Consider the following 27,213-nt stretch of genomic DNA (forward strand, 5'->3'; position numbering starts at 1 on the left):
TCAGTCATCAAAATGCTTTTCAAGACAAATAGATTTTCAAATTTTCCACGGTCTTCATCCCATTGCCCTCCCCCCCCCCCCCCCCCCCGCCTCCCCTCGTGCAGGAGGACGTAAGCCATTCCGGCACTCCTCTACACGTGTGGCCTCCTTTATCATGACCCTAGAGTGTGCCGCCTACTTTATGATTTCCTCCTGCTACTTTATTTCAATTTGAAAACCCTGATCATATGTTATGTGTATTATTGTAGGATCCACGCCTACGCGGAAAAGACGCCTGGTAGAATCGAGAAGTCAGAAAACGCGCATTTGCAAATTTTGCAAATCACAATGTCGGCTCAGCGGCGACATTTCATTATGAACTAAATGGCTTGTCAGGTGCCGGCATGGGATGTTTAGTTGAGATGTTTAAACTAAGTAGTACGGTATTTGGTAACTAATTACATTGAAAGTCAGAACATGCCGGACATAAAATTCGAGAGAAGTCAGGAAACGCGGAGAATTTTGTTCAAAAGTCAAAATATGCCGGATGTTATGATTTTAGTATTCAGGAAACGCGGAATGTATTGTTTCGGAGGTCAAAAGAGATGCGCACTGTCTAATTTCAAAGACAGGAAATGACAGACATTTTACTTAGCAGGTAAGGAAAGGTGGAAAAGTTAGTTTTTAATTTTGACCCTGAAAACGCGCCATACCAGCCTACTTGTCGCCCCTCCTACAACAATACCACCCGCAACGGAACTTACGCTCATCCTCTAAACTTCTTTTCACTGTCCCTACTGTGAACTCTGTGACATACGGTGAACGTGCCTTTTCTTTCTCCGCACCTATATTATGGAACAGTCCACCGGATTCTGTTAAAAATACAACATCTCTTTCGTCTGTTAAATCTGCCCTCAAAACATTCTTGTTTCGGAAATCCTACTTCTGATTTATTTTATTTTATGAGAAACTGTATTTTAATTAATTATTTCATTTATTTTATTTATTATTGTTATTAGAAATATTTTATAGGATTTAACTAATTTATTTTTAAAGTAATGTAAGCGCATTGAGTTTTTTAAATGCGCCCAAAAAACTTTATTATTATCATTACTATTATATTAAGAATAATAAAATATTCAAGAAATTAAGAATCTGAGAACAAAAGCTAAAGAAACCAAAAGGGTGAACAATAGTAACGAGCTTGTTAGAACAAAAGAGTTAAATTAAGATGGTTATAACCGTTTCTTTAAAAAAGGTTTTTACCAGTTTGGCCACATTTTGGCCGGACTAAGTCCGTTTGGCCAGGGCTTAATTAATTCTCATGCACTAATTACTGTCAGCTAAACCAGAGACCAGCAGCATATCATTTCACACACGTGTAATCATTAGTAATAGTAACTGGACCGAGTGGAGTACAATAGACCAATTTCGATATATTAAAATTCAGGCTAAACAATAGACTTCAGTGCGAGGCTCTGGGGAATAACTACAGAGTTTGTGGGTTTTATTCCCCAGAGCCTCGTGCTGAGGTCTATTGTGTTAGGCTGAATTTTGACATATCGAAATTGGTCAATTCATAATGGTAATAGGACTGAGTGGAGTCCAATTCGGTCTGTAATCATACAAGTGATTAACAAAAAGGTTATCGTACACCTTTAGAGGTGTCTAGCGTCCAAGCGATGTAGTGCGTAAGGTTTAAACTGTAGATACCTAAACCCTATATCAAATGCTTATAGAGCTGGCTATCAAACAAATTAACTATATCAACAATTTTAAATAAAATGAACAGTCAAATTTTTCACGATCTTTAAATGCGAACGTCAAAATTAATTATTGAAAGCTACAAGTCAAAGGGAATTTGTTCGTTTGCTCTCAAATTTAGACAGTAGCTAGTTTAACAAATGAACAACAAAAAAAAGTGTCTTCGAATTTTTTATTTCTGAAATGTTTTTTCTCCGAGAGTGATTTTAGTACGTTTACTCCACATTGTTTTAATCATATTTAGAGGTCATGAAAAATTCGCTCTATAACCCTGAATTTCATATGGGGGTTTAGGTATCGACAGTTTAAACCTTACGCATTATATCGCTTGGACGCGAGACACCTCTAAACTATACGGTAACCTTAAATTCTCAGGTTCCACACTAGGACGGAGAAATTTGAAAACTCTGCTTTCTTACTCCGGTTAGGTCTCTCGTCCACTCTAATCCGTCACAAAAACCGGAGAAATTTGAAAACGCCGGCTTTTCATTTTCGTGTGGACGTAAAACATTCTGAAAGCGAAGTCGAAAGCGAAGGCATCACGATAATCATGTGATTTCCCTGCGCGAGTTTTCCTCAAACACAAATCCAAAATAACCGGTGATTGTTGCCTTTTTAAATTCCTCCGACGTAATGGGGACGGAAAACAAATTTGACGCGTTTTCAGAGGACCATTTCCGAGGACCTCAATTTTAAAACTTTTAGGGGGGAGGATGCCCTTGGAGTCCCCTACAGAGGAATTTCTTCGGCGGTCCGTATCTCGAACCCCCTTCTCTAGTATAAAATCCTGTGTCCAGCCCAGGAAATACATACTTAAGAGTAATTCTCTATTCTCAGCATTTTAAAAAGAGCGAATAAAAGTGGGAGAAGAAAGCGCTCCCAGAATACTAACCCTACCCCACTTAGGGACTAAAATAATCTGAAAGCACGTGAAAGTTTGCGCAAGACTGGAATCTAATTTTGCAATAAACAAAATGGAAGATGACGGAGGGAGCACGGCAAAGTATCTTTTCCGATCGTGGACTTCGAAGGTACAAATCAAGTCCACAGTTAAACGCAGTCAAAAAGAATCAAGCCTCGGAAAGGAGTTCTTTGTCAGGTAGCTTCGAGGCACCAAAATCTTATGGCACAACGCGAAATCAACTGCTACCGCAGTGCGACGTAAAATTGATTGGTCATGTGCTGGAAACAACAGACACACTGCAAGGATTGGCGATAAAATATGGAGTAACGGTGAGTAAGCGTGTTTGAAAAACAATTTGTTCTATTAGCTTTTTCTTTAGGCATTGGTAGGCTTCGTTACGCTATCAAACAGACCAAAATGATGGGCCGCAAAATCGTTCCCTTGGAGAACAATGGACGGCTTTTCTTCCTGCCCGGCCGGCCGGGTAGGTCGGTATCGAATTTCTTGCGAGTTTAAGATTAATCTACCTACAGCTAACCAACCCTTGAGAAACAGGTACGTTTCCTGGGAGCAAAGTAAGAGAGACGTTCTCCCGTTGGATAAAATTTTGTCAACGACTTCGTTTTCGATTTGGTAAGACTTGTTATACAGGTTATATAACTACAGGTAAGCTTAGTAAGTTATATTCAAATCGTACTCGGACAGTCGTCCCGAACCATAGATATTCCTTGATTTGCCTACACATAGATCATTTGTCTCACTTTAATATACCAGCTAATCAAATATTTGCTTTCACAGGTTTAACATTAATCATATTCATGAATATATTAGTGTTTAGGATACGATTTCTCGGAAAATGATATGTTTCCAATCAATATGTTGTTTTGAACAAAATATAAATTGTTCTCCATAACACAAGGCCAAAGGTCTCAGGGATCTACCTTTATATACGGCGTCTCATTTTTTACCCTCCATGATGGACCTGGATCCTTAACATCCTTAAATCCTTAGGTCTGGGATGGGTTTAATTTAAGCACGTTACATTGGACTAGCATCCTATCCAGGGAGTAGAAATATTTCTGTTGTAAGATGGGCTATGTAATGAACTTTTAGTCTGAGATGGGATCATAGCAAATTTAAGCTTGGGATAAATATAAAAATGATGTCACATCAGACTTGGGTGTGTTTGTAGCAATTGTAGCAAAGTGTTTAATTATAGGGGGAAGTACAGGCTAATCAGAACTTCTGGTTCACGCTGCATTTGACTGCTTGATGGGTTATATTTTAATGTGCTACTATGATCAAAAAATTCACTTGCCTTTTTCCTTCAGATTTTAAAAGCATGTTTGTTTGACGCCTGACTGGCAAAATCTTGAGCTTCGAATTTTATCCAAAGGCTGTTTTCTTTGAGTGCAAGTTTAGGATTTCACAGTCTGCCATTTCACGTTCAAGACTGACCGATTGGACCTCGGAGGGTTGGATCAAGGATAAGATGGCGTCAAAGACTCACTAGCTTAAAATTGCATCGTGTTAATGCAGCTTATTGTACATGCAAAACACAAGTTTAAAAGTATGAAAGTTTGAAACTCCCTTGCTGCATGATACTAATTTAGGCACATGCACATGTATTGTATTTTTACACTAGTCAGTCTTTGATGTCATCTTATCCTCGATTCAGCTCTCTCAAGTTTTTTAAGTTAGTAATGGCAGACCATTAATGAGGAAAATTTCAGTCAAAATAGACAGGTGTCTTTTTGAAATGAAGGCTTAAAACTTTGGTCACTTAGTGGTTCAGTTATATAGTTTTGAAATACAAAGAAAAAGTAGAATTGATTGTTGGTCACAGTAGCACTTTAAGGTATAAACACATATGAGGCTAATGAATGACTAAGAAATAGAAAACATGTACCCTGTTTCTATTAAGTGTTAGTATAAATATACTTGTGCTCTAGCTATCATGCATGCTATTCTCCAAGTGACTACGCTACTCACTAGCTATTCTGTTGTAGATAGTGAGTAGCATAGCAGTTTCAATTTTTAACAAAATGAAGGCCGCTTCTTTGCATTTTCAAGGTGTCTGTGAAGAGGATTTAGATAACAAGTAGTAGATTATTCGCTGTTGATTTCTATGCATGATAGTTGGCTCAGGCTGCACCCTTTTCAACTATCACATGATAGAAAGCTCATAATCTAATTGTTTAACAGAAACACAAGGCGACAGGCGAGGGTTTTGTCTGACTTTTTTGAGTTCTCCCAAACTTCCACAAGTGTTTTTGTATAACTCAGTAGCTCATAACTCATGTTTTCTATTTCTTTAAGGAAATTCTGTGATAAAAAAGAGAAAACAACCTGTTTACTTTCATTGATCATCAAAACGTAAATATTCTCTTTGCTTGCACCATCATCACATCAACAGCTTGAGCTAGTTCTGTGTTTCTATTGAATTACACAAAACTATTTTAAACCAATCAGTACATGTATTTTCTTTGGACAATTTTCTAATCCTTTTTAATGGGTGCTGTTGTGACTGTGGACTAACTTGTTTTTGCTTTTTCAGGTTGAGCAGTTGAGAAGAACAAATAAGATTTGGGCAAATGACAATATACACTTGTTTAAAATTCTGAAAATTCCAGTCAAGAAAGATTCACCACACTATTTGGAAGAACTGGAGGTTTCTGAAGATGGTACAGAGGATAGTGGACCAGGTATTAATGATGACAGAACTATCAATAATGGCGTGAATAGTAGCAAAGGAAAGCAATGTGGAGCAGCGTGTGATGGCTCTTTAGATCAATCAAAAGAACGAACATCAGAGGAACAGCACATTAAAACTGCTTTAAGTTTTCTAGAACAGCTGGATGCAAGAATTAAAAGTTCCAAAAAAGAATCTGAAAAACTAAGGTGAGTTTTGGTTCTGATATCAAAAGCTACTGATATTGATCAATAGCACAATCCAAAAGTTAAATTTTATACACTGATCAATAGTCACAATTCTGAGCAAAGAAACATCTGAGCACATAGTGTGTACTAAGAACTCAACCTAGGGTCCAATGTTTCTTGTATGTAGGATTTAGCTTGTCTCGTTTAATTAATGTGTTTATTTCCTACAAAATGGTGTCAGATTTGTGTGCCAAAATGTTGTCCATGGCTAGGTACCCACCACACATGCAAAATACAGAAAGACACTGAACTAGAATTACAACAGATTACCACCTGTAATTGTGAAATTATGAACTGGAGTCTTGCACTTATGTGATCAATATTTTTAACCTCTAGAGCCTGTCTTGACTCATTCAAGTATATTTGCTTTGGAATATGTGACCTGGTCAGCTTCTGCCTTTCCGGGGCTCAAGTTATAAACACAAATACATTGCTCTCTGTCACAGCATACGTATAACTCTAAGACAATAAGCAACAGACACTACCGTCTCAATAAGGTACAATGTACATGTAGCTGCAGTGTTGAGAATAATAAATCAAATATATTTATTTCCAGGACTGTTTCTGGACCCAAAGTTATAGCAGACATGGAAAAATCAAGTGGCAGTTATGTTGCAGAAGATGACTTGTTTCGACCACTGGAAACAGGATCATCAAGACGGCAAAGAGGACAGATACTCGCTTCAAAGAGACATGTGAAACGAGACAAGACTGCCATCCAGCATGATGACGATCAGTTCTTTGAGCTCTGATTGTATGGGGTGTCACTGAAATATGATTTTGATGATGGTGTAGTGTTCTATGCCAGCTGAAAAATGCCGAGCTCTTTTTGAGAGCTTAACACCCTAATATGGATTAAATTTCTACATGGTTCACAGGTACTTAATGGTGACAAAATTTCAGGAATTTTGAACATAAACTCAAAGGAATAATATTGGACCAAATTGTTATTTAAATCCCTTTCAGATTCTCAAGTTGCTCTACAAAAAATGTTTCTTAGCCATATTCTCTAATATTAAATAATAAATCACTAAAATTTAGGAACTTTTTGGCTTTAGCTAATGACAAAATAGAAAAAATACAGTTGAAACCTGCAATTTTGAACCTCCACTATTTTGAACCCTATTTTGAACCCTCAGGGGAAATGAAAAATAGTGGGAGTCCAAAATAGCCGATAGTATATGACTGATGGGCAATTCCAAGGCAAATGGTGTTGAGTTGAAAATAATGGGGAAATTGAAAATTATGGTCAAGTTAGAATTGGTGGGTCCAACTGTACATAGATAGGTTTTAGCATGAGGAAGTAAGCTGTTACTTGCTCCTTTTACTCTTGCCACCGGCCACAAAACAGGTCTTGCAGCTTTACTAAATTCAGTGACTCTAAATGTTCCAATGCATGTTTACCTCAGTTAAATATTCAACTTTTTTGCCAAACTTTGCAGGTAGATTGTACTTATATCTGCAGGGGTTTCATTGACTGGCTGGGAGCACGATTTTGCCGGCCTGATTTGACAATCTCGAGAAAAGTTATAGTTCAAAAATTGTTGCCTCCCTGTGAAAACATTAATGAAACCCCTGATTCTGTAAACATTCTTTTCTAATTGTTTCTTGTTTCAGTGTTGATTATCTCATACTGTCAAATCCTGGGTGTAACTCGCTCCACCCCCCACCTCAATGCCCCCTGCTCTTGATCATCTCTCCGCTATTACCAAAAAATTCTACTTATGAGTCCCCTCTCTCCCATTCAGGATGTAAACTCCCCCGGTTATACATCTAACCCCATCCAAAAACCCCTTTCGAAGTTGTATGAGCCCACTGGGCTGTTATCGCTAGATTTTACAGTATGCCTTTGAGCAATTGATGACTTGGCCAGATAAATAATGATCATTGTAGACAGCTGCTGTAGATGTCGGCAGCCTGCTCTCGGAAGAAAGATAGGAAAGATGGTTACAACATTGTTTGATTCTAGGTGGCAGTGGTAGAATAACTGGACTGGACTCCAGAACATTGACTTATGCTCACACCTTTTAAAACAGAATGAACAGTGAATTTTTGTTAATAGTGAGTGTGTATAACAATGCTAGGAAGTAAATACTTAACTTCCTTGAATGCCATCAATTTTAATATATTTTTACATGAATAAATAGGTGGAATTCACCAGATGAAAGTATACTGTATTTAGCTATTTTTATATTGTTATGTCATGTAATTGTGTAAATCTGGCCAAGTGAAGGAACTCGCCAGCTATTAATGATATTTAATAAAGAAACCAACACCTTAAATTGCATTGCTATAGTATAACATTATTGGTATATGAGCACATTATTGATTAGAACCATTTGGACTTTCTGCACACAGTGACTGGTTCATTATTTTTTTGGGTTATATCATGCTGTAGTTAACTTTTTTAAAATGTGATTAATTCTTGATCTGAGCTATTTCACCTATATGTGGTTCATTTCTTCTAGTTATTTGACTTTAGTAATTACCACATATGGTTGAAATAAAAAAAATTAACATTGACATCAACATATATAAAACTATGATGAAGCAACTATTAACCCATCGGAGAAACCTTGAGAAGAAAACAATTTCACTATTTTGTTTCTTCTCATACTCTCAGATGCTTCCATCACTTTCTTAATGTATGCCAGTATGATACTTTTACTATATTTTGTACACTATAACTGCATGTTCTCTCAGCCAATCAGAACATGCATAACTACCATGGTAACTTAAAGTTTGACACAACGTTTGCACACAATCATCTGCAAGGATTCATTTTGTACCATAATAATATTATGATTAATATATAGTCAGAAAAAATAATTTATGGACAATCGATTGCAATCACTGGTTTGAGAAAGTAATTTTTCTTTTTTGTCTTCAGTGAGGTATCTTTGAGATCGTTTTATCTTTAGTAGTGAAATTTGTAACTGTTTTGGTTGGATGATGTGATAAATCAATATTATGAATGGCTTTGTGTTACATGTACTTGGGTATTTTATTGTCTTAGCGACGTTCTTATCGATCCCTGCTAGCACCAAGATTTCGTAGAAGGGTTTTCCTCTGGTTGAAAATTCGGGAAATATAAAGTGTTGAATAGCAAAAGCAGCATATTGGAAAATCACTGGAAATTTTAGTCGTAAAATTGTACCCTGTAAGTGTTTTATCATAGGTTGTTGTTACGTCATAGGACTTCTTGATTCTGTAATGCGCATGTGCTTGGCGCGACACGTGGATTAAACAGTGTTGTGTGTTAACGTGTGTTGCTTATTAATTATAATCTCATTCGTTTATTCGAACGGTTCCGTTTCCTCGGTTATAACAGTAAGCTTTAAGTGAACTTTTTTAAGGCTCAGAAAATGAGGAAACATCGGTCACTTTCATTCGATCAAAACTCCGCAACTTTCGAAACGGGGTCAAATGGTACGGAAATTTCCTGGAAAAGTTTCCGTAATGTCCGAGAATTCACTGACTTCCTTAATTCGAACCATTGGACAGAAAATTTCTGAAATTCCGGGAACAACATCATATGAAAAGGAAATTCAAGGTAAAGAGATTTTCGAAAATTTGGATATACCTCGCGGCGTTGTCCTCTTTTTCTGTAATTTCTACCCTGGCTCAAATTTGATTTGGGACGTAGAAAAGACAAAACCTCTGGAACGAGGGTAGAAAATTCAGGAATTGCAACCGAAATTTTTTGTCGAATCAATGGAAAGCACCCGTTGTCGAGGAGTCGTTGCTCCAAAAATGTTTCCTTGCGAAGCAAAATGTTTCCAAAAAAAAATTTAGGAACTTATTTTGCTTCCGCGACAATGCAAATAACATTTGTATACAGAAACAATGCCTTATCGTTAACGGTACCTTTACCTTTCGAAAGAAAGGCCTTAATTATTGCGTGTGATTGGAAAAAGAGTCGCTGTTAATGACAAGTTATCAATCCTCCGCACATTTTTGTGAGGACAAAGTCTCGCTTAGATCATAGCATGTGTGAGAAAAGTGCAAACATGACCCTTAAATTATTGATAGTACCGCGAGACGGCAAGATGAACCGCAAGAGATTAAAAATGGTGCTTTATTGAAAAAGCTTGTTCCGCCAAGATAACTCTATATTAAACTCCTATTTTGCTCGCTTCTAGAAGAGGGTATTAAAAAATATAACCTCGTCTACAAGCAATCTGTATTGCCGGATTGGGACTGGGGACTAGAAAGTGAGACACGACAAGTAAACTGAGCTGTTTTAGACAGTGTTCAAATCAACCTGCTGAGAACCAATCAGAGTCGAGAATTTGTTATAGTTCAATGATTCGTTATCTCTACCGCTGAAAAAAACAAGAGACTTCCTTGTCATACGTTTTGGGGGACTATTTGTTTTCCTCTCACACCGAAAACACGGTCTGTCATACTGTGGATTGCAGCTGGCGTTTTCAAATCGATGTCACAAAATAGATATTAAATTAAATATTGCAAAAATGAATACCTAATGTCCGTGAGGAGTATCATGATATCAATAAGCCATTGTTTACATGTTCAGTAATAATATTTTAGTGCAAAAACAGTGATCTTACAGGTAACAGTCGGTTTGATATAGCTGCGTCCCTTTAAGTAACTTGAAAGTGTCGCCGAGCATTTTCTCTTCAGTTTTCAGGAGGAATGGTTCAACAGCTCTATCAACTAACCCAACTACCAGATGATCAAAACATTGATCAATATCGCAAAAATGCTGTTCAGTGTTTCATCTTTGTATACTAAACTGCGCCATTAACAGAGGTAAAAATAATTTCAAATAAAACTTATCTACACAAACACGAGAAAAAAACCTTTTTAATCAGAACAGTCTCGATAATAATTAAAAGTTCGTAAATATATATTATTGATAAACCAGCCATATCAGAAATATAGTTCAGCGACTCATCGGCTATACGCAATGAAACTCTGGTGATATTCACTACTTTGTCTACTTTGTAAATGACTCGAAACTCTTTAGCTACAATGAAAACAGCGAAAACTTGTTTCAGAAAATGCATTTATACACGTTTCGTTCCTGTTTTGAAAAGCAGCTGTCCTGTAAATTATAGGCGATTGTTTTTATTTCTTTACGATATATGACATGTATGATGATCTGTTTATTAAGACGAGGGTTCTTTCCAAGTTTGTAGTAGTATTTATAGGACGCGAGCAAAATGTAAAAATAAAATTTAATTCCTGCTAGATGCGGACTAGTTTTTTTTTTTTCGTTTTAGTTTAGTCCACTTAGGAGAGCGACACAATCAGACAAAACTATACATATCACTTCGCCTAAATTACCATACATCAATACAGATCACACCAGGTGATATCTTTGGAGTAAATTATCTAAACCCCCTGAGCGGCGTCCATTTGTTTCTTTAGTCGAACACGTAACATACGCTTTGAAGTCAAATTCAAAATAGCTTTTTGATCTCCGAATCAGTTTCACGCCAGAAAACTTTGTGAAGTTTACATATCACAAATACTGCGGTCATGACCAAGGCAAGCTATTTAATGATGGCTGTCTTTGTTGGATCTTTGGCCGCAATTGTCTATATACAGCGAGAAAGAATAGATTATAACCGTCTCTGGAGTGTTTTGATTCAAAGAGGCACCGAGACTCAGGACCAAAACACTGATCAACTGGAACAAACCGACTGCCAAAGCAAAGACGGTCTAAATATCTGCCGCGACTCAAGTTTGTCAAATTCACCATGTGGTGATGCGTCAAATAACGCAAACGAACCCAGATCCTCAAAGGATAATAATTTAGATAGTGCTTGTTTTGAACAAGAAGGTACCGCAACTTCATCAAAAGAACAGCAAATTAAAGAACAAAATGGAAATCGAGTCTGTGGTGAAGAAAAGAAAGCGACCACTGAAGGAAACGAGTCCTTGCCGGGTCACATGAAGAAATTAGGAGAACATGGCTCTTCTATTGTGGAAGGAGAAATCGAAGAGTTGAATTTTGTACCAAACGGCAGGGATTTTTATGAATACTTTTTACGAAAGAGGAAGCCTTTAGTCATGCGAGGAGCAATAAAGAATTGGCCGGCAGTACGACACTGGGCGAACGAAAGTTACCTTCGCGAGAAATATAGTGATGTTGTATTCGATGTACAGCTGACTAAAAAGTACGAGGGAGAATTTCCGGCTAAGAAAACAATGAACCTAAATGAGTTTCTTTCAATTTACAAAAGCAAGGAGGTTTATTTGGATTGTCCCTTCCCTCATAGTGCCATGATCCAAGATATTTTCGTACCATACTGCTTACAGTGCGAAGAAATTATGCCGACTATTGCCAGTACCCATTTACTTTTCAGCAGTGGAAACACGAGCTCAAGTTGTCATATGGATGGGTATGAGAACCTGTTAAGTCTAATCGCTGGAACAAAGGAAATTTTAGTGGCCAACCCGAAGTACGTGGAATATTTTTACCCCCGTAACCACACCACAGTAAACATTGAATCGCCAATCGATCCAGAGGCAGTCGATTTAAAGAAGTTTCCCAAACTCGCCGAAATCCCTTTTTACAAGGTAAGTCAGCTTTCTCTAAAAATTCAAATTGAAAGCAATTCACGAACCTTTTTCCTATCAGAAAAAAAACAGGAATATTAATAAATTATGGATAAAGTTAGCAAGAATGCGAATAGAATCCAAATGAACATGCTGTTATGTTTTGTCGACTCTTTTTTCCCCTCCTTTCATGTTTGTACCTGACCCACCTATTCATGCTTTCAATTCATGTAAATGGAATTTTTTATAACAACTCCTCGACATATGTCTATGTTACGCATCCCTTTGCCAGTATCGCACTTCTTAATATACATAGATATTAGAAAAGTGTCAATAAATGAGCATTTAATTCTGGCAACACGCACAGATCGCAATATTTCAGTCATAGTTAAGTTATTGAGCTCCTAATTATGTGTTGCGTCGAACAGTTCATTGGCTTATTTGTCTTGATATCCGGCATGTGCTTTTAACTAACGTGGAAAAACCATTTTTATTCTTTTCTGGAGCGGCCAGGCGGCGACTGCGTATAAATAATATCTATAAATTCTGCCAAAAAATCAAGGGATTTAAGAAATAAAAGAAAAAAGGCAAAGTCATACTAAAAAAATTCCAAATGAATCAGTATAGAGAAATTCAAAATGGACATACAGCTATTTTTTCAACTTTTTATTTTCCTCTTTTCAGGACTGTTTGCACCTGTGCCATCTTCTCATGTAAATTGAATACTATACCGCCATACTTCTTATATTCCTCGCGCACTCCTTTCTGACATGTTTTAAATATTCATTCCATTTCCTAGAATCGATCAAAAAAAGCATAAATGATAAATTTAATAACTACAGAACGCAAACGTCATAAAGTAGTTCATAATTTGTCAAAATGTCTGGGGGGTCATGGCGCCACAATAATGTCAGTCTTTTTGCTGGTTGTTTGGCGACTTTTTTGTGTAAAAAACTTAATGAATTTGAAAACACGTACAATTGATCCGAACCGGCTATAAGCACTGGGTTTATACTAATTCTTTAAAAGGGGTTTGAGTGGGCTTATAACTGGGGGCGGGAGATTTTATCCATAGGGTGTTAAATCAAGTGACACAAAAATACTATATACGCTGCAAGCAGCCGTAAACAACAGTCCTACAAGCATTCGTTGAATCCCTAGATTTCATCTCGTTGACTACAAGCCAAGGCAGGAGCCTAATGTTCCCCATCCTCTCCCCTCCCCCCCCCCCCCCCCAACCATTGCCCCCGACTCTCGTAAGAAGTCGTTCGGTCAGGAAAGGAAAAAAAAAAAAAAACAAGACAACACAAAACTAACTAAGCCAATAAAACCGGCGCTCGTTACTGCTATTTTACATCGCCGGGAGTTATCGGAGTCACTGCCACGCTATAAAGCGAGTTACATTAGGGCTGCTTAAGATATCAGATTCCGACTTGAAGATGTTTATGAAATTTATGAAAACAAATAAGAACACCCCTAAAATGACAACAGACAATGAATCAAGAACAGTGTTCTTAGTTTTCTAAAAAAAAGCTCAGTGGGTCGGTCGGGCGATGGCGAACGAGACAACAGTGTTATGGGGATGGCCTAAAGCGCCCGCTAAAGATTGAATCCGAAAGAAACATATAAAAGCAAAGACGGGACAACGTGAAGTTTTGTGATGGATTGACATGTACAGTATAATCATGATCTGGCGGCCACTTCCAGCCGATAGTTCTATGGATGCTATGGACAGTTCTGGCATATACCCACGTTGGCTTAGAGAAAAGCTACCGTGAAGCTTGGCAGACAGGTGGGCCAATAAAGCCCGGTCCTCACTAACGACGCAAGCATAAGCATAAACATAAGCAGCTTATACGCTAGTGAAGACGGCTGCGACATAAGCATAAGAATATCAAAACCTAGCATTCTTCTCATGCTTATGTCGCTATTGTGTCCAGTGACGACATGTTGGCATAAGCATAAGCATAAGCGTAAGATTATGAGCCAATTAGCGAGCACTTTATGCTTAAGTTAACCATGTCCTCATTGGACGCAACACCGACCGTAAGCATAAGCATAAAAAGAATGCTTATAACATAAGACTTCACACAGAGAAAGCTTCAAGTCAGACTCGAACTGACTTCAAACATTAGTAATTGGAGATACATTAGGCTCTTTGGGTGAAGTATATTTATGGAGAAATGGTTTTAAAAAACTTCAAAAATTTGGGGTAGCAAAATAAAGCTCTAATGAGCTCCCTAACATTCTTGTAAAATTTTGAGTTATATATACACACCGGGCTCAAATTCCTTGGTTAATCGTGCTATGGCTTTTTTATATTCAGAACTGATAATTTTGTAGCTCGATCGGAAACTGAATCGCTTGTGCTAATGACGCAAATATTGTAAACAAAGATTCCCCTATTTGCTTTGGGAAACATTCTCGTCCTCAGTGCTACACGTGATCAAAAGAGGCGAAGGTTGCTGAGGTGGTGGTGGTGGGGAGGAGGGTGGGGGGGGGGGGGGAATGGCGGCGTTCTGAGCATGCTCAGGTCTAGTCCTTCAGGGTTCAACCCAATACGTGGCAAGTGAAGGGAGAGTCAGCGGGGCTGTACTAGGATTCCATATGATCGCTAAGATTGCTAAAGAAGAATCGCAACGATCCCTGAAATTTGTCCTGTAGCGATCCTAGTGCGAGATCATAGCAGTCCAGTATCGAAACGTATTTTTCATCATGATTTACTAAATCCTGAGCAGAAAAAAAATTCTTGAGCAGTGTCTCCTGATGTAATCAAAGACTCTGTTTTGGAATTCTGGGCCATTTCCGAGTTACCTTTTGACTCTGTTTCAAACCGAGTCCTGGTGCAAAACCTTTCATATGGAAATGAGTTTGAACATATGAATGGAAGACACGTTTTGACACAGAGGCAAAACCGGAAATGGCGTATTGTCAAGAGTTCCCCTCCTACCCAACCCTAACTCGATCTGTTTGCAACTACCATGTTGGGAAATTATGAAACGCCTGGAATATTTTGTATTTGTTTTGCTCTTTGAGTACATTTTATAGGACACAGCTGACACTTCCCACGAACCAAATTTCTTCTAGTATACGTGGAAACAAAATATTTTGCTCCAAGGGAATGGCGTTTTTTTCTTCGGTACGCCTCAAGGCAGGAAATTGTGACAATAGACAATGAAATGCTAATTTGGTCATCAAAAGTTTCGGCTATTCCGTTGTGGTTACAGTCCGTGTAGCCTGTTTTTCGTGGTGTAAGGGACAATAATTTTACTCAGGGTTCGTCATTGGCGACTACATTTTAGCCTAAAATGGCTAAGGTACTTTTATGCGTTTTTCATCGCGTGGTAATTGTAGCGATCGGTGTTTTCGTATGCATGATACAGCAACATAACGTCTCCGCCAAGGATGGCTCTTTGGAGCAGCAGCTTAAAGACGCTGAAAACATCCCTAAACGGCTTTCTGGAGGAAAGGAATATAAGAAGAGTGATAAACCGTTCGAAATTGTACCGGAAAAACTGATGGAGAAAATAACGGCATCTGAAACTACAAGCAAACGTTTGCTTCATGATGACCAGATTGCAGGTCATTGGAAGAAGTTAGGAGAGCTTGGATCAAATGTCCTTATTGGCGAGATCGAAGATATTGATTACGTTCCAAATGGGAGGGATTTTTACTCACATTTCTTAAGGAAGCAACGGCCACTCGTCATGAGAGGAGCTGCCGCAGATTGGTCCGCTGTGAAACACTGGGCAAATGAAACGTACATGAGGGAAAAATATGGCCATGTTATATTTGACGTCGAGTTTACCAAACATTATGAAAGAATACATCCTATCAAGAAAACAATGAATCTGAGTGAATATCTAGACATTTACAAAAGCAAACAGGTTTATTTAGACTGCCCCTTCCCACAGACTGACTTGACATCTGATATCATGGTTCCATATTGCCTGCAATGTGAGGAAGTTATGTCCACCATAGCAAGTATACATCTGCTGTACAGCAGCGGCAATACAAGCTCGAGTCTCCATCAAGATGGATATCAGAATCTTCTGACCCTTATCTCTGGAACAAAAGAAGTTCTTGTAGCCAATAGTGAATCTGCACAGCATTTGTATGCCAATAATTACACAACAGTGCCCGGTTTATCTCCTGTAAATCCTGAATCAGTAGATCTTAAAACATTTCCTAATGTTTCAAAAGTAACTTTTCATAAGGTGAGAGATGCATTCAGTGGCATCAGATATAACTAAGCACTAAGGATTACCACAAAGTTGATGCTGATATTGCAATACATATGTAAGACAATTTTCCTCAACGGTGCAAGGCTGCATAAAGTGAATTGAAAATTAATGATTTGATAGCTTACTTGACCTAATGGTAAAAATTTCTGTAGCTTTCAACAACAAGGCTCAAATGGATTTCAACAAAAAACGCCCAGATTAGGCCAGTGGCCATAGTGCCTAGAAGATCATGGTCCTCAGAAACTTGACCTGATCTCAAAATCTTGAAGTCCTTTACGATGAGTCACAAAGTTTTGTTTTTATGTCCCTATGTCTTGTTTTTTCTTCTTTTTACTTGTTTCTTTCTGTCTTGGAGTCCAACATTGTTTATGTCTTGGTCTGGAAATTTCAACCAAGGGTCTTAGCAAGTCTCCGATTTTTCCATATTACCTTTAACCCTTAGTAGAATAGGTAATTGTGAAGATGAACTCTCTGAAAAAACCTGGCTGTCGGCCATCTGTCCACTGACAGGCTACCAACAGGCTACCGACAAGCTACTGACAGGCTGCCAACAGGTTACTTAACAGATTACCAACAGTTTTTTTTTTGAAGCAGAGAGTTTGCTCTAGAATAGACAGGAACAGTGTAGTAAACCCAATCAAAACAGGTTCAAAATAATACCAAACTCAAATATTAAATAAATACATCTTATCAGCAACTAACTGATCCATGGCCAACAGAAAAGTTTTTATCATTTAATACTGGTGTCCTTTGTATGGTTACAGCTAATCTAGAAACCACCTAATTAAGAGGTAAAGAGCTTTAAAAAATGTTTCATTATTCAAGGGATTGTGTTGATTGCAGGTTGTTTTGAAGGCTGGTGATATTCTGTACATTCCTCAACACTGGTGGCATCATGTCAGGTCATTTGACTGTCCAAACATTGCCATTTCCTTGTGGTTTCACCCATTTGCCGAGAAAGAAGAGGAACAAAGTTCGCTTGAAGATGATAGTGCAGATGTAAGGATCACAATTTGTTTATTAGATTTTAGCCACATTAATACGTATTCTTATTGGTTGTCAAGTTGTTTGTCAGAGGCGGTAATGTATAGTGTAAGCACTGTAACTGTTATGTAACTATTCGTTCAATACAACAATAACATATTAAGATGGATTCTGCTCAAAGTTTGAGCATTATGTGCAAAACTTGTCTACTAAAAATCTACTCATAGCACAGTAACTTTTGGAATACTATTTAAAACAACTCACTTTAGTCCATTTCTCTAAGTGACCCTAGACTGCGATTAAATTCTCCAGCATTCTTGAGAAAGTTAATGTCAAACCTCGTAAGAATGCTTAAAGCGTGTGTTATTGTGTTTTTAACTAATGCGAAACGTTTGTTTTAATTGAAACTTGAGGGCTTAAATCTTGATAAGTTATTCTTAACTGCACTGAAAATATTATCATGCCATGAGGTTTCTTTGGTAACTTAATTTTTGCCATTATTGCTCGCATGTTCTACGGAAATCATTGTAAACTCTTCACAAATAGATAAGCTTGGGAACTAGTGCCTTATACATGTAGGTTGGCAGTGGGCCTCAGCACTTCAGGCACAGTAGGGAGGTATCCATGGCAACCCTGCGTGAGGGAACCATCCCTGCAGGTAACTGCCACCTAGCACTTTCACACTGAAAAGAGTTCAGTGAGAAATTCTTACCTACACTGCAACCCTATACTTAATTAAACCCATGAACGGCAAGGGCGGCAGGGCTGGGAGCAAGAGTCTGCAACAATTCGCAGACAATTTGGACTTTCTTGACAGTGGCAGCCAGAGATTGGTAAAAATCAGCTGAATATGCAAATGATCAGCAAAGATCAGTTGCAATGCGACAAAACATAACAGGTCGTGAGGCCAGAAACGAGCTACCTGTATTGAGGTCACCTCACAGGTCAAATAGGCAATTGGGGATGACCACTGGCCACATTGGCTCGAGATTAACTTTGCCTAGTAATTATTACATTTAGCCACATCGAAATCAACTAATCAGAAATTGCTCTGAAGTTAGAAGTCAATTGCAGACACCTGCATTAAAATCACTAGTAACTTTAAAAACATTCTGTGATATTCTTCTCAACAGAAATTTTATAGATATAAATTGCTCCATTTAACTGTTGCCATGGTTACTGTGGTTAATTCTTTTTTTCAGCCAAGTCTGTTTGAAGACATGGTCTACATATCAAAAGCCTTTGATAAACTTGTTGAGTCATATCCAGAAACAATCAAGTGTCAGTCACAAAACAAGCCAATCAAGGAAGTGTTTAGCCCCAAGTCTGATGCATGGGACACACCAAGGGAGATCCAACCCGAAGATAGTGTTGTTACTTTGGCCAGTGGACATAAGAGTAAGCTATGGAAGATGTCTTAGTCTGATTAAAATAATTCTTCTGAAAGCAGCTTTATTTGTACAATGTAGCTTTAATTTTTCCATGTTTGTTGTAGTAAACAGACATTGTTGATTGATTTTTTAACGTCAAAGTTGTTGCTCCATCATGCACCTCCCCCCCCCAAATGTTAATTGCTTGCTGCATATCAACTCACCCCACCAAAATGTAATGTCATCTGGCAAAAAGTTGTTGTCACTCTATCCCTATGAAAAAGTACTGCTAATATCTGTCAAGGCTGTTCTCAAAGAGATCATTGTAAATAGTGTAAACAGCAGCAACAACAATGCTTTATTTAAACTTAGTTACAGAATATAGCGCACAAGGTGTTAGTTAGACCAAGCCAGTTATAGATAAACATTATGAACACATTAAGTAAATAACAAAATAAGGAAAACAAAATTAAGAGACAGGATTGTTACATGATGCATCATTATTGTTGTTTCCTCAGTGCCTAAGATCGGTTTTGGTACAGCTGGTTTGTTTAAAGACACCAAGTCTTCTGTTTTCGTGGCCCTTAGTTCTGGATACAGGTACTGTATATGTTAAATTACCAGTTCAGTATTTCCTAGTACATTAAAATATAGCCTGCCAGCAGGTTCTTATGTGTTGCAGCAGGAGCAAAGTCAATGAGCAAAGTCCCAAGAGATGTGTCAGTGAGCGAAGCAAGCTAGTGAGGGGCCTAGCAAGAAAAATGAGAGCCTGCACGGAAGGGATTGTTTTCTGAATGCAGTGTGTTTGTCCACGAATGCAGCACTTCCACAAAATATGACTGAAGATCATTTGCCTCCGTTGACTCACCTTTGATATTTATTTTTTTAAACTGTAAACCCCTGTAGACCATGCTGAATTACGTGCGCTAATATTTCAAAATCAGGGTAGTTTTTCACATGCTTTATCTCTGAAACGAAGTGGGTGACCCCCAATTTTTTTTGCATTTCTGACACAAGTAACTCATTATCTGACTGCAGTAAAATTTAAAAAAAAATCTATCGACTGGAAAGTTTTCGCGTGAACGTCCTTAACACCTGTATGGAAGTAAAACAATGCAGCAAAGCTGGCAAACTGCTGTGCTCTTCTTAGCAAGCCCTATGGATATAATTTACCAGGTTCAGATATTCAAATGTTATAAAGATATTCAGAGCAGAAAAACATACTGCACAGCTTTCTACATGTACTTGCGGGCTCAGAAAATAAATTTATTTGATGACACTACTTGGGTCATTAGTCAGAGAAGACATATAAGTGTGACTAGTGTGTTACATTTCATAATGATAGAAAAAAAACAAATCTCCTCCAGCAAAAGTTACATATTAAAAAATGTGTGGTTGTTTAGTTTGGTTCACACTACATGTTCACCAAATGTAGTGGCTGAGTTTATTTATTTATGGGTTCTTGTACCTCTTAGACATTCCAGGACCTGAAGCATCTGATTTTGTTTGTATTTTCAGGATGATCGATTCTGCTCAAGCCTATGAAGAAGAGCAGGTGGGAGCAGCAGTGCAAGAAAGTGGAATCCCAAGAGAGGACATATTCATTGTATCCAAAGTTCATCCTCGTTTCCTGGGACATGATGAAACACTCAAATCTGTAGAAGAGACTTTAACAAAGTTGAAGGTACTGATATATTACTTAACAGTCGATTTTTGGTTTCATTTGGGGACTGCTAAACATGTCAGAGATAGCTGCTTTCCTTGTCTAGTTCAAGATCTACAACAGTGTATTATGGTCATCTTTTGCAAATACAAATGCCCTTCAAAATGTATTGAAAGTATTGGATAACAGGATTTTAGTTAGATGGGTGTCCAGGTTTCCTGTTGATGCCCACTTTTGAAGAAAATTGTTTTATTTTCATGAGCAGACCCTATAGCACATTCTGGAAACCCACTTTTCAAATCCTGGCTAATAAGCCTGTTGGATAATAATAACCTGCCAATAATTTGTCTAATTACTTCGTTTATTTAATGTTTTGCTGGAGCTCTTTAAATAATTCAATCAACCAATCAATCAATCAGCTGACCAACCAACAGACAGTTAAACCAGCCTGCCTGTCAGACAGTCAGTCAGTTAGTCAGTCTGTCCATCTGTCCGTCCGTCCGTCTGTCCATCTGTCCATCAGTCAGTAGGTTTGTCTTTTGGTCAGCCAGTCACTCACCCATTCATTCATTCAGTATATTCACTGTTATTTGTTTCCTTTTACTGCCATAGGTTGATTACATCGATCTGATGTTGATTCATTCCATGGACTGTGATCAGGGGCCTGGGGCCCTCTTGATTTGCCAGAAAGGGGAGCCCAAGGGAACTTGGGAAGACTCATGGAAAACTCTTGAGTCGCTTGTTGAGAAAGGTTAGAAGTTTAAGAAGGAGATTTGAAATTCATTTATCAATGATCTTTGCTCCACATTTTTGTTTGCAGAAATTTCAGGCAAAGAGATGTGATCTTTAAATGACTGTCATAGTACATAAAATGGAGATAAAGAGACCAAATAGTTTGTAGGCTGGATGCCGGACTTAGCCATCTGGGTTCGAGCATTGTTGTCTGCGACTCTTACAGTGTGTCTCCACATAGGGGTTTTCGGTTTTTCACGCATTATTGTTCTTGGATGCAGACAAGACATGATCTACAATGTGGATCCTCCTCTTGTGATACAAATTATTATCTTTCAGCTGTTGATGACTGTAGAAGGGCAGTTACTCGGAGCTTTTTATGATCACCTTATCTATTTCATGATGTGTGTCGCCTTCCAGGAACAATCCGCAGTATTGGTGTCAGCAATTTTGAAGTTCAAGACCTGGAACGCTTGCTTGAGATCTCCAAAGTTCATCCTTCAGTGGTTCAGAACTCTTTTGACCCCTTCAACCAAGATCGTGTAACTCGAGAATTCTGCGAAAGAAATCATATTCAGTACATGGGACACAGGTACTAAATAAAACGTGAAGTGTATTCAGTACGATTACCACGGTAAACGATCGCAACATTTCGACGCAACGTATCGCAACATTAAAGTGAAGAATGATCATCGCAGTAAATTTTCCAATTTAAGCAATTGGAAAGAAGAAGCCTGAAAAAATCAGGGCTTCAACGGGATTCGAACCCGTGACCTCCGCGATACCGGTGCGATGCTCTACCAACTGAGCTATGAAGCCACAAATTGGGAGCGAGGTCAATTAATTGAGTTCATATCTTCCCGTGAGGAGTGAAATGATGTGAAGTTAAGGATCACATCACATCATTTCACTCCTCACAGGAAGATATGATTTTAACTTTAACGCCCTGTCGGCTTCGACAACCCGCCACAGACATAGTGACTTTATATACAATTAGTTTTAGTTAGTTTATTGTAATCATATAGTAGATTAAGTTAGTAATAGTTCTAGTTAGCAATTAATTAAATAATTAATTTTATTGTAAATCTAGGAATTGTAATCTAAACATTTTAATCGTAATTTTAAATTTTTAGCAAAGTTAAATTTAAATACACGACCCCACAAGCTTTTAGCTTTAATTATTATCGTGTTTAAATAAAGTTTTTATCTATCTATTTATCTATCTATATGAACTCAATTAATTGACCTCGCTCCTAATGTGTGGCTTCATAGCTCAGTTGGTAGAGCATCGCACCGGTATCGCGGAGGTCACGGGTTCGAATCCCGTTGAAGTCCTGATTTTTTCAGGCTTCTTCTTTCCAATTGCTTAAATTGGAAAATTTACTGCGATGATCATTCTTCACTTTTATCTACAACCGCAGTTCATATATGAATAACTTCACATCGTATCGCAACATTGTTGGGCGCAACACGTTGCGTGCGTTTGGCCACCCTGTTGCGACGTGTTGCGACATGTTGGGTATTGAAAATCGAACAAGTGCGCATGCCTGGGCGCAACATTGTTGCACGAACCTGGCCAAACGACTACAACTTCATGCAACATCCACAAATGTTGCATGAAAAATTTGACCAGTTTCAAATTTGAACCAACAACACCCAACATGTTGCAACATGTCGCAACACGTCGCAACAGGGTGGTTAAACACGCGCAACATGTTACGCCCAACAATGTTGCGATATGTTGCGTTGAAATGTCGCGATCGTTTGACCGGGGCTTTACGTAACACCCGAGTTGTTGAAAAAAAGGTTGCTTTGAAGTTCTGAGACATTTTTTAACACTGACGACTGAACAAAAGGATTGTTGTTGATACCCCGCAGGAAATTGGGAGTTTCTTGTTAGAGGCTATAATTTGAAGGTTTCCTTTTTTGTGTGAAAGATAAAAACTGAGGAAGCAAAGAAAAAGTTGTAGTTGCAAATTGGTCAAAAGTCACAGAAAAAGACAAAAAGTCTGGCCGCATAAACACTAGGGGTGTTTCCGGGGGGTGTTCTCCAGCCCAGCCCACACGAATCCTACGACAGTGTAAATAATTTTGCTCTTCAAGAAAGCGAGAACCTATACCTCAACACCGCCAATCGTTAAATAAAACTCATTTTTTTTCTTTTATCTCCACGCAGCACTCTTGGCGATTCTTGGAAAAGAGATGGCCTGCCTCTAAATCCTGTTCTTTCCGATGAAGGCCTTAGAAAAATATCCTCCAAATTCGACGCGTCCATCCCTCAGGTTGTTCTCAAATGGTCATTAGAGAACGATGTTATTGTCATTCCCCGCTCTCGCAATCCGAATCACATCAAAACAAACTTGCATTTGGCTCACGTTCTGCTCACCGAAGATGACCGACAGTACATCGAGGATCTTGATGGAAAGATAATCGTGCCCAACGACAATCCTCCGTTCGACTCCCGATCAGAGCCGAGCATTTCCGGTCAACAAGGTACCGACGAGGAGAGGATCTCAGAGCAGAAAACAGACAATATCAATGATAAAGTCGTTTTCGTAGAGAGAGTTAATCCCGAAGATTCTACGTTGTACTTGAGTTCAGATGATCATTGGATTTACGCGTTTGACGCCGCTACGGGAAAGTTGAAATGGAAATATGGAACTGCGGATGAAGGTGGTTCAAAATGCGTTTTCAACTCTGATGAGACGGTTGTGTACTGCGGAACTGACGACAAGTCACTGCGCGCGCTCAACGCTGCCGACGGTAGCCTTATTTGGAAGTTTTCCACAGGAGGAGCGGTGACGTCGTCAACCCGAGTTGGTGCCGACGGCAGCCTCTATTTCGGATGTCTTGACGGGTATTTTTATGCAGTCAATTCTGACGGCTCCTTGAAATGGAAGAAGAACTTGGGCGTAGAAATCTGGTCATCTCCTGCCCTTCTTGAAGGCGGTAAAGCTGTATTCGTCGGCTCAATGGCTGAAGATTCGGCAAATGTTTTCTCGCTCGATGGCCAAACTGGTGAAACGATTTGGAAGTACGAGACGGCAGGACCGGTGTTCTCTTCTCCCACAGTTAGCCATGATAGCAAGGCTGTGTTTTTCTGTTCTTTTGATGCAAACTGCTATGCTTTTAACACTGAGGACGGTCGGCAGCTTTGGATGTTTGAAGGCGACTCCGCGTTTCAGTCGTCACCAGCTGTCAGTAAACTGGACGGAACTCTTTTTGTCGGATCTTCACAAGGAAATATTTACGCGATCGACTCTTCAAATGGACAAGTGAAGTGGACAAGGGAAGGTGAGAATACGGAAATTCCAAAAGTACAGTTTGATCCAACAACCACATTTTAAATGCTTTAAAATGTTTCAGTTTCACATGTAAAGTTGTTTTTATTTAGGAATTGATCTCGATCTTTCTTATCTTATCAGAACTTTGGTTGTTTCCCCTGATTTTATTTTAAAGAGAGGAGGTTTTTTTTTCTTTTTTTTCTTTTTTTGACGTTTAAATGATCTCATATAGAATTACGAGCTTTACGTAAACAACAATTACCGGAAGCGGAAATAGAAATACCATGACGTAGACGTATAGTGTTTTTATAAGTAAAATTTAGCCAGTTGATCAGCTGTGCAAGGCATGGCAAGCCGCGATCGTCTAGTGGTTAGGACCCTGCGTTGTGGCCGCAGTAACCCAGGTTCGAATCCTGGTCCCGGCATAGGTATTTTTTTTTTCCATCATTCTTTTTTCTTCTTTAACATTTTAGGTTTATTATTATTATTATTATTTTTAGAAGTATTCTTATGACCTTTCAGCCTTTTCTACCAAGAGAAATTTAAAAACTCTTTCACAATCGAGTATAATAAAGCCGCGCGGGTTTTCTTTAGAGTTTTAGAACACGTTCCGTCGTTCGCAAGAAAGGCTTGTCATGATTGAATTGAATCCATTTTAATCCTTCCTTTCGGTGGAACTGTACAGCAGAATAGTTGCTCTTGATTTTACTTTCCTGTTCTTTTTTTTTCGCTATAGAAATACTTTTATATTTCGTGAAATAATTTATTCTAAATTTAATACTCTGCGGTAGGACAAGCGGTTTACCCGAAGCGGTTTTACACTTTGTTTGTTGGCCGGAATGTTTTTAGTATTTATGATTTATTTACTTCTTGCTACCAGAATTTATTTTATAATACATGCCCTAAGAATCAGCTGTTTTACAAACTAACTGACGGTAAGCGAATCTTTTTTCAAGGTGATCAAGACGACGCGTTGCGTGACATCACTGCAAAGTGAAATGTAAATTTAGACGTTGGCATGTTGGCCGCAATTAAACAATCAAAAGTAGTGAGGTTAAAGCGAAACATGCGTTACTTGTTTTCTTCGGTTTTATTATTATCTGGGTCATAAGAATTAACCATTCCAGAAAATGGTTTTAAAGATATTACCCCGCGTCAAATACTTTGTTATGAAAACGATATTTTTGAGAAGATCTAAATTTTAAGCGGAAATTAAAACTTGGGTGACATAAACATACAGGGGTTGGTGTGACAAGAGAATGTTTACTAGTGCAGTAAGGTCCGGTCATCTATGAGAAATGGTTGATCCAAAGATTGGATTTCAGTCGATGTAACGTTTGCGTCAAAGATTTTTTTTCTTGTTTTTAATAGAGTTGGGCGGCCATGTGTGGGCAAGGCCAGATGATGTCGGTTTGGTTAATTTTTTTCTTTGTTATTATTGTCTTAAAACAGATAAGGGTGAACTATTCTCTTCGCCATTTATCGCTCCAGATGGAAATATCTACATTGGTTCAGGTCAAGGAGAGGTTCTGGCTCTTCGTCAACATGATGGCTCTCTCGTGTGGAGTTTTAAGACAAGCTCGTCAATCTGGTCGTCACCACGGTTGGATAGAAGTGGTCTGTTGTTTATAGGAGGAATTGACACCTATCTGTATGCCTTGCGAGCTGATAATGGACAATTGGTGTGGAAGTACAAGACAGCCGGACCGGTTGTGGGAACACCGCTGATCACACGTGAGCATGCTGTGGAACAAGCCTGAAGTACACAGGGAAATTATTAAGGCTATTAAAATTGATAAATTTGATCAAATTTTATTCACGGATGTCTCATCATCATCATCATCGGAATCATTTGTCTGCCACACCATAAATAAAAACATACAATAATAAAATATTCATTGGGTCAGGAGATCTCCAAAAAACACCAAGCTTATAGCGGAGCCCACCTCAGTTGTTCATAGAGTAAATTTTAAGCTTTGTGTGTGTGGCATGATCAATCCAGCATTATTTTGGTAAAAAATGTAATGATTTTCTTCTTAAACCTGGAAAAGCTTGTTGAACTAGTGACAGATACTGGTAGAGAATTCCAACTTTAGGGCCTTGATAGAGTATTGTGAATTGCTTAAGATTTATGCAACAGAGGTTCAATTGATAACCTCTGGCTGTTCTTGCGCCATAACAGTGTACTTGACTATTTAATAAAAACAAATTGAGAAACACCTGGGCCCACAATTAGTTACTCAGAACAGTATTCTGAATCCTTGATTAATAAAACTCCTTCAGATTTGGTTTGGATAGCCTGCCTGCAGATGTCTACATGAAGGAAATACATATTGTGGACGTCCTCAGGCAGGCTAGTGTGGACTGCTGCCACCAAGAACTGAACTAAGAAAGAAAACACACTGACAGTGACGTCCAATGCCTGAGTACCCTGGGTGCCAGCTTCACTACGAAAAAAAAACCCCTCTGGCACCAAGGCTAATGCCAGAGATAAAATTGAGTAAAATGTCCTAGGATAATGTACCATATTTAAATTAAAGTATCACAGTCAAGACAAGTATGATATCCTTACTTGGTATGACAAAAAATAAAAATAATTAAATATATTACAATATTTAGAGAAGAAGCCACATCAGCCTGCCATCAACCCAGGCCACATTGATGGGAGGCGAGTGTTCTCACCACTGCGCCATCCCTGCTTCCCAATAAAGTACAAAAGTAAAACCTGAAGTGTAACTATGTCTTACACAAGCACCTGCACCGGGCCAAGCTGTACCCCGTGTTTCGTTACACTACCAGTTTGTTAAGAAGATTAAGACAT

At 38.5% G+C, this 27,213-nt stretch overlaps 2 protein-coding genes across 3 annotated transcripts; both read left to right on the forward strand.

Moving 5' to 3' along the window:
* Positions 1-2,674: 2,674 nt before the first annotated feature.
* LOC110048221 (lysM and putative peptidoglycan-binding domain-containing protein 1-like) lies at positions 2,675-8,850 on the forward strand. The gene is made up of 3 exons (XM_020754011.2): positions 2,675-2,976; positions 5,205-5,548; positions 6,144-8,850. Exons 1-3 carry the CDS (start codon positions 2,725-2,727, stop codon positions 6,337-6,339), a joined length of 792 nt encoding a protein of 263 aa, XP_020609670.2. The 5' UTR covers positions 2,675-2,724; the 3' UTR covers positions 6,340-8,850.
* Positions 8,851-10,808: 1,958 nt separating this feature from the next.
* Positions 10,809-26,949, forward strand: LOC110048224 (uncharacterized). Of its 2 annotated transcripts, none has more exons than XM_089275535.1 (9): positions 10,809-12,136; positions 17,203-17,358; positions 18,546-18,741; positions 19,232-19,313; positions 20,232-20,397; positions 20,989-21,127; positions 21,529-21,700; positions 23,285-24,402; positions 25,845-26,949. In XM_089275535.1, the coding sequence occupies exons 1-9, from the start codon at positions 11,093-11,095 to the stop codon at positions 26,150-26,152; spliced, it is 3,381 nt and encodes a 1,126-aa protein (XP_089131661.1). In that variant the 5' UTR covers positions 10,809-11,092; the 3' UTR covers positions 26,153-26,949. The 2 variants fall into 2 exon arrangements, with proteins under 2 accessions (XP_089131661.1, XP_089131665.1); XM_089275539.1 differs by lacking the exon at positions 10,809-12,136 and adding an exon at positions 15,121-16,332.
* The last annotated feature ends 264 nt before the right edge of the window (positions 26,950-27,213 follow it).

This window comes from Orbicella faveolata, unplaced genomic scaffold (genome assembly GCF_042242905.1).
Source record: "Orbicella faveolata isolate gen_17 unplaced genomic scaffold, um_ofav_v1 contig_1, whole genome shotgun sequence".
NCBI lineage: Eukaryota > Metazoa > Cnidaria > Anthozoa > Scleractinia > Merulinidae > Orbicella > Orbicella faveolata.